The sequence below is a fragment of the Cebus imitator genome, unplaced genomic scaffold (genome assembly GCF_001604975.1).
Source record: "Cebus imitator isolate Cc_AM_T3 unplaced genomic scaffold, Cebus_imitator-1.0 Scaffold197, whole genome shotgun sequence".
Lineage (NCBI taxonomy): Eukaryota > Metazoa > Chordata > Mammalia > Primates > Cebidae > Cebus > Cebus imitator.
The window spans coordinates 1,912,660-1,920,280 of record NW_016107512.1 but is presented as its reverse complement, the minus strand read 5'-3'; the positions used below and the strand labels follow the sequence as shown (position 1 = coordinate 1,920,280).

Below are 7,621 nucleotides of genomic sequence, written 5' to 3'. Positions count from 1 at the left end.
ACCTAACTTGAGCACCACAATGCTCACTCATTTCCTGAAGTTTCCTTGTATCTTTCCAGTAAGGAGCTGCTATGTAAACCTTAGCCTTCCTGGTCACTGGCTGGCCCTGTGTGATTCCTCTGCAAAACCACCCCTCCACCATGGTACCTGCAAGCTCAGGGCTGCCCGGCGGCTCTGAGTAGCGATTGAGAAGCATCATGAGGATGGTGCGTGTGGTAGGCATAGGCTCTGTCCCCGGAGCTATCCCTGAGTGCCTAAACAAGGTGTCTCTCAGCTCTCGGGTTATAATCTGGTCTCCCAGAGTGTGGTGGTTGCACAAAAGCAGGTTGAGCAGGAGCAAGCCATTTCTCACTGCAGAAGAGCACCTGGGAGGAGGGGGGTGACCAGAAAGAAATCGAGAGACCATGAATGCAATGGAAGCAGCAAAGGAAGCACAGAGGGCCAGGCAGCTGGGGAGCAAAGGGCTCCAGTGGGCCCTCTGAGCCAGGACATCTGATCCCCTGATCTCAGGCCACTCCTCCCAAACCCATAAAGGAAGCTCAGTGTTTCTCTGCTCTCTCTGGGAATCTCCCTATCCCTAACCCACTTGGTTTCTCTTCCAACAACAGTTGCTGGGCCACCAATGCTTAATCCGGAGGTGACAACATGAGGGGAATTTCTGTGGAGCACAGGAGTAGCAGGGTTTGGGACTAAGCAAGATCTCGGAGTTGGGAGGGTAATGCCCTGACCCCTCGGTGTTCAACATCAGGATCACAGCTGCAGGGACAGTGAGGAGCAGGCTCTCAGAGCCCGGGCGTGTGGCTGAGTCGATGCTGGCGAAGATCTCTCTGGTCATCTGAGCATCAAACAAAGAGTGGATAGAATCTCGGCCAGTAACAAAAGTGGGGATCTCCGAGGAGCTGGCGACGGCGAGCATCTTCAGTGCCTGTGAGGAGGATGTGAAAGGAGAGTGAGGAGCGGGCAGAGCCACTATGAGGAAAGGGGAAGCCAGGGCCTCATTCTACACCTTAAACTTGGGAGCAGCTGGCTGTCTGCAAATAGGTAGAGTAGGAGACAGAAATGGAAGAGGTAGTGATGGGACATCAAATGCTACAAAGAGAGGGAAAGAGGGAGGATGGACAAGAAAAGAAAAGAAACTAAACAACAACAAACCCTGAGACTGGATGGTAAGATCAGCCCTCCACTCCTCTCTGCCCCTGGGCTCCAGCACCAGGACTACTGGAGCGGAACACCCACCTCTCCTGCATCTTCCCCTCAGGATGGTGCCCCTCGCAGCATCTAGTCGTCTTTAGGGGCTTCTTCCAGTTGTCTCGCACCTCACTTGCACTCCTTCCTTTGCAAAATCTTCCCCCTGAGTTCCATGACTTCACATCTTCCTGGCTTTTCTCCTACCTCTCTGGTGTTGCTTTGCCTGGTACTCAAACACTGAGGATCCTTGTCCCCTTTCTCTGGACTCTGCACTCCCCCACACCGAGGCAACCAGGTCCATTCCCATTGCTTCAGTTCCCACCTATATGTCAAGTCTCCAAAACCTGGGTCTCCTGGCCTTAGCCAGTATCCGGCCCTTCTACGTAAGACTTCTTGGTTGTCTCACAGGCAGTGGTTGGGATTATGGGAAAAATAATCGTAATGTGCAAACCTGTTTGCTGGTACTATAGAGAACAATTAAATTAAAATAGACACTATACAATCAGAGGGGAGAATGTCTCTCCTGGTGAAGGGTTGATTCTATACAAGAAACACACTAGAGATGGACTGGGCTAGAAATAATTCTCAGGACAATCCTTCTTGTAAGGCCGGGACCCTCCAAGTAACTTCTACTTCTCCATGAAGCTTTCGCCTTGTAGTTACACCACCCTCCCCCAGTTAGCTGAGTTCTGTAGACTTTAGGTAATTAACAAGACGATGCAATTTTATTTCAGGGCAAGACTTCAAATTTAAGGGCAATGCTAATTTTTTTTTTTTTTTTTTGAGATGAAATCTCACTCTGTTGCCCAGGCTGGAGTGCAATGGCACTGCAACCTCTGCCTCCTCGGTTCAAGCGATTCTCCTGCCTCAGCCTCCGGAGTAGCTGGGATTACAGGCATGCACAACCATGCCCAGCTTCTATTGTATTTTTAGTAGAGATGGAGTTTTACCATGTTAGCAAGGCTGGTGTAGAACTCCTCACCTCAGGTGATCCACCCATCTTGGCCTGCCAAAGTGCTGCGATTACAGGCATGCACCACCATGCCTGGCTAATTTTCTACTTTTAGTAGAGATGGGATTTCACCATGTTGGCAAGGCTGGTCCCAAACTCCTGACCTCAGGTGATCCAACCACCTTGGCCTCCCAAAGTGCTGGGATTACAGGTGTGAGTCACCACACCCAGCCATTTTTATTTATTTTATTTTTTTGCCATGATCTAAAGTGGATGGCAATTGCTATATTTTGGTCATGTGATTTGAGAGGATCAGGGAATTCTTTAAGCATAATGATCTAGACTATAAATGCCTGGCTGCTCTTGGTCCCATAAAGAAAATGCGCCTCTGGGCCTCTCCTGGGGCAGCCTGCTCTAAGAGGACGTGTGCTCCTGTTCATGCTGCTGCCATTATACTACTAGAATCCATTCTCAGAACTGCTCTGGCCGAAGCCTACCTGTCTCCCTCAGGAACCCTCAGGCTACAAAGAGTTCCTCTGCCCATACCACCCTATTAGCCAGCACTTCTGTCTGGAGTAACCAGAAGCCAATTCCTCTGTAAGCTACTCTGGATAAGGGTCTTCCTTCCCAATTCACTGAGCAATGGCAATGCTGGCTTTGTTTTACCCAAATCTAGTAACAGAGAATTTTCTATGTAAGGGTACCACTAAGAGAAAAGAGGGAAAAAATACTTCTAGTTTAATGGTCACATCTAGAAAATTAGTTTTCAACCGGACACCTAATCATAACTAAAAAGGCAGGAACACTCAACATACCTGAAAACTCAACTCCTGACCTTCTCCCCATATCTCCTCCTCCTGCAACATTCTCTCAATAAATGGCCACTTCATGCACCCTGCTGCTTAATTTTACACCTGGGAGTCATTCCTAAAAACTCCTGGCCTGGGCCAGGCACAGTGGCTCATGCCTGTAATCCCAGGAGGTTGAGGCAGGAGAATCCCTTGAACCTAAAAGGTGGAGGTTATAGTGAGCCAAGATAGCACCACTGCACTCCAGCCTAGGTGACAGAGTGAGACTCCATCTCAAAACAAAAAAACAAAGAAAAACTCCTGGCCTGACACAGTAGCTTATGCCTGTAATCTCAGCACTTTGAGAGCCAGAGTTGTAGGATCACTTGAGCTCAGGAGTTCAAGATCAGTCTGGGGAGCATAACGAGATCCTGTCTCCACCAAAAATAACCCCAAAATTCCCTTCTCCCTTTCTCCAAATACTCAATCCCCAAGAATGTCCAGATCAAACTCTTAAATCCATCTGCATCTTTCCATTCCAAAGTCTACTCACTGGTCTGAAGCACCAAAGTATCTCCTCAAGATCAGTAGTCCCCAATCAGCCTGTCTTGCCCATTGTTCTCTCCTGCCAGGCCCAGTGTACTCACCGCCAGCCCGGCCTGCTGTACCAAGACAGAAGTCTTATATTCTTGCATGCAGACCAGCACAGCATAGATGCCACCCTCCCTGGCAAAGAGGGGCCGCCACTCGTGCTTGGTCATGAGGAGGTAAAGGAGGCGCAGGGCCTGCACCACCACCATCTTCTCTCCCACCTGGTTGGTCAGCAGCTCCACCAGCATCTTCACCAGCTTCTCTCTGATAAAAGAAGAGACATTGGGGATCCCCATCCCCAGGAGTCTTGCCTGACCTCCCAGCCATGACACCATCAGACTCCCTGACCAATCCCATCCACCAAGATCTAATCCATCCTCTCTGCCCCACCTGCTCTCCCTGCCTCAGTCTCACCCCAAGCCCCTCCCCTCTGCACCTAACTGCCTTTGGCTCCTCAGCTAACGAAGGAGGCAATAGAAAAAACGTTTACAAACTCTGGCTCGTCTTTTCAAAAACATCTATAAATTCAAAGTGACACTAATCAAAATGCCTAAAAGGTGCGTGCGTGTGTGTGTGTGTGTGTGTGTGTGTGTGTGTGTATGTGTGTGTGTGTTTTAGACAGAGTCTCGGTCTGTTGCCCAGGCTGGAGTGCAGTGGTGTGAACTCTGCAACCTCCACCTTCCAGGTTCAAGTGACTCTTGTGCCTCAGCCTCTTCAAGTAGCTGGGACTACAGGTACATGTCACCACACTCATCTAATTTTTTTGTAACGTTTTTTAGTAGAGATGGGTTTCACTATGTTGGCCAGACTGGTCTCGAACTCCTGGCCTCAAGCAGTCTACTCACCTTGACCTCCCAAAATTTTGGCCTAAAAGGTTTTTAAAAACACCATGACAGGCAGGTCTAGGCCTTGGAAATGTTCAGAAAAGAACCGTGGTAGCCACGCACAGCAGCCTATGCCTGTAATCCCAGGACTTTGGGAGGCTGAGGGGTGAACTGCTTAAGCCCATGGCTTTTGCTATGGGCAACATGGCAAAACCCTACCTCTACAAAAAACACAAACAATTAGCTCACATAGTGGCCTGTGCCTATAGTCCCAGCTACTTGGGAGGCTGAAGTGGAAGGATCACCTGAGACTGGGAGGTCAAGGCTGCAGCGAGCTGTGATCATGCCACTGCACTCCGGCCTGGTTGACAGAGTGAGACTCTGTCTCAAAAAATAAATAAATAAATAAATAAATAAATAAAAATAGTGGTAGACTTGCCTATTATCATCAAAATATAAATATAAACTTGTAATAATTACAACCCTGGAGCTGATCTAGGGTAGTCAAACAGATCAATAGGTGAGAAAAGAGATAAGGGTGATATATAAGCCAGTAAAAAAAAGGAAGAAGCATTTGAAATATAATGTTGTCTGGGTGCAGTGACACACGCCTGTAATCCCAGTACTTTGGGAGGCTGAGGTGGGTGGATCACATGAGGCCAGGAGTTCAAAACCAGCCTGGTCAACATGGTAAAACCCCATTTCTACTAAAAATACAAAAATTAGCCAGGTGTGGTGGTGGCGCGGGCCTGTAGTCCCAGCTACTCAGGAGGCTGAGGCTGGAAAATCGTTTGAACCGAGGAGGCAGACGTTACAGTGAGCCAAGATCACACCTCTGCACTCCAGCCTAAGCAACAGAGCAAGATGCTGTCTAATAAATAAGTAAATAAACAAATAAAACGTCATGTTGACTGAGGTGGAAGGATTGCTTGAGGCTAAGAATTTGAAACCAGTCTGGGCAATGTAGTAAGACCCCATCTCTACAAAAGATTAAAAAAAAAAAAATTAACTGGGTGTGGTGGCTCGTTCTTGTAGTCCCAGCTACTCTGGAGGATAAGGAGGGAGAGTTGTTAGAAGTTAAGAGTTTGAGCCTGTAGGGAGCTATGTGATCTTGCTACTGTATTCTAGCCTGGTCAACAGAGTAAGACCCTGTCTCTAAAAACAAAACAAAACAAGACACACACACACACACACGGTAATTTAGAGACACCTGGCTATCCATTTGAAAACACCAAAGCTGGAGCTCTACTTCCCAACATTTGCAAAAATAAACTGCAAATGAATTTTTAAATGCGTTTAAAAAAAAACAAAATCATGGGTATTTTCAGAAAATATAGGGAAATATTTTTATAATCCTGGAACAGAATAGATCTTTTTAAGTAGGACACAAAATCTAGAAGCCATAAAAAAGCTGAAAAATGTAGCAACAAAGTCTGCAACTCTAGCACGATGAAAAAGACACTATAAACAAAATTACGAGACAAGCGCAGGAGCTAGAGAAAGGGGCCAGTGGAAATGCTGATCTGAAAGAAAAGCAAAAAGTGCCCGCAGAGCCCCTAGATCACAGTGAGGGTCAGGAGAGAAAACAGCAGGTACTGACTCATGCTTAACAGTGACAGCCAGGTCAACTGAGGAGGTGGCTCAGGAACTACGAGGGGAAAGAACACAGAAGGAGAACTTCTGAGAAAGAAGGAAAATAAAGGTACTGAGAAAGTTTTGTTTTTGTTTTTGTTTTTTTTGAGACGGAGTCTTGCTCTGTCGCCCATACTGTAGTGCAGTGGTATGATCTCGGCTCAGTGCAACCTCCGCCTCCCAGGTTCAAGTGATTCTCCTGTCTCAGCCTCCCGAGTAGCTGGGACTACAGGTGTGCACCACCATACCCTGCTAATTTTTGTATTTTCAGTAGAGATGGGTTTTTACCATGTTATCCAGGATGGTCTCAATCTCCTGACCTTGTGATCGGCCCACCTCAGCCTCCCAAAGTGCTGAGATTATAGGGGTGAGCCACCATGCCCAGCCGAAAGTTCTGTTTTTAATCTGTCTTTTCTAAGAAACTTTATAATGACAACAGTGTGAATAAAATATGCTTTAAATATATATCCCTTTCTGTGGCCATGATTTATTTTATACTAGATAATATACATGGGTAATACATATGAATAGATATAGAAATAAGTAAGGGTGTTCACCAAAATATTAACATTGATTGTCTCTGCCTTAATGGTTTTCAGATTTTTTTTCTATCAATCTCACTTGAATATGATCATATAATTTTTATTTTCATAACTAACTTTTTTACTGTATTATATAACCACAAAATAAAGCTAATATGATTTTTTAAAAAGACAAGCAAAATATTTAGAACATAAATAACAAAGGAATAACTAGAATGGCTATAAATCCATAAGAAAAAGGCAAAGACCCAATTAAAAAGTGGGCAAAAGATCAGACCAGAATATTTACAGAAAAAAAAGAACAAATGTATGCAAATATGCCTAACTTCACCAGAACTAGGAAACTAAAACAAGAAGATACCAATCATTTAAAATGCTGCCAATTAGATAGATTAAAAAGATGAGAATATTCAATGTTGGCAGACATAAGGGAAAACAGACTTAGAACACTGTACTTGAACTCGGATATAACCACACTGCAGGGTCCTATGCAGCAGTAAAAGTAATGAGGCAGCTCCAAGCAGACTGATATGGGAAGCCCTCTAAGACATTGAGTGGGGGCAAAAAACAGTTGTAGAAACACATAGAATGTGATTACATATACTAAAACACAAACTCAGAAAATGCTCTATTTCCAAACACAATTACAAATGCAAATCTGTAGGATATAGTAGACTAATAACAGTGGTGAGAAAGGACTTTGGCCTTCCTATGTTCTTTTATATTCTTTTATATTCTTCAGATCTTTTAAAATGAGAATGGGCATGGTGACTCGTGCCTGTAATCCCAGCACTTTGGGAGGCTGAGGTGGGTGGATCACCTGAGCTTATGAGTTTGAGACCATCCTGGCCAACACAGTGAAACCCCATCTCTACTAAAATACAAAAACCCTAAGTAGGTGGGATTACCAGGCATGGTGGTGGGCACCTGTAATCCCACCTACTTAGGAGGCTGAGATATAAGAGTTGTTTGAACCCAGAAGGCAGAGGTTGCAGTGGGCCAAGATCACACTACTGCACTCCAGCCTGGGTGACAGAGTGAGGCTGTCTCAAAATTAAGTAAATAAATAAAAATAAATAAATAAATAAATCAAATGAGAATACA

General features: G+C 45.3%; 1 protein-coding gene across 2 annotated transcripts in view; it reads right to left on the bottom strand.

The window, feature by feature from the left end:
• CUL9 (cullin 9) overlaps positions 1-7,621 on the bottom strand; it is a 43,218-nt gene that overhangs the window by 28,516 nt on the left and 7,081 nt on the right. For both annotated transcript variants that reach the window (XM_017547340.2, XM_037745315.1), the window contains exons 9-11: positions 3,576-3,783; positions 729-925; positions 148-365 (exon numbers count right to left, since the gene is read on the bottom strand). In XM_017547340.2, coding sequence (XP_017402829.1) covers positions 148-365; positions 729-925; positions 3,576-3,783 — 623 coding nt within the window. The remainder of the gene's footprint in view (positions 1-147; positions 366-728; positions 926-3,575; positions 3,784-7,621) is intronic.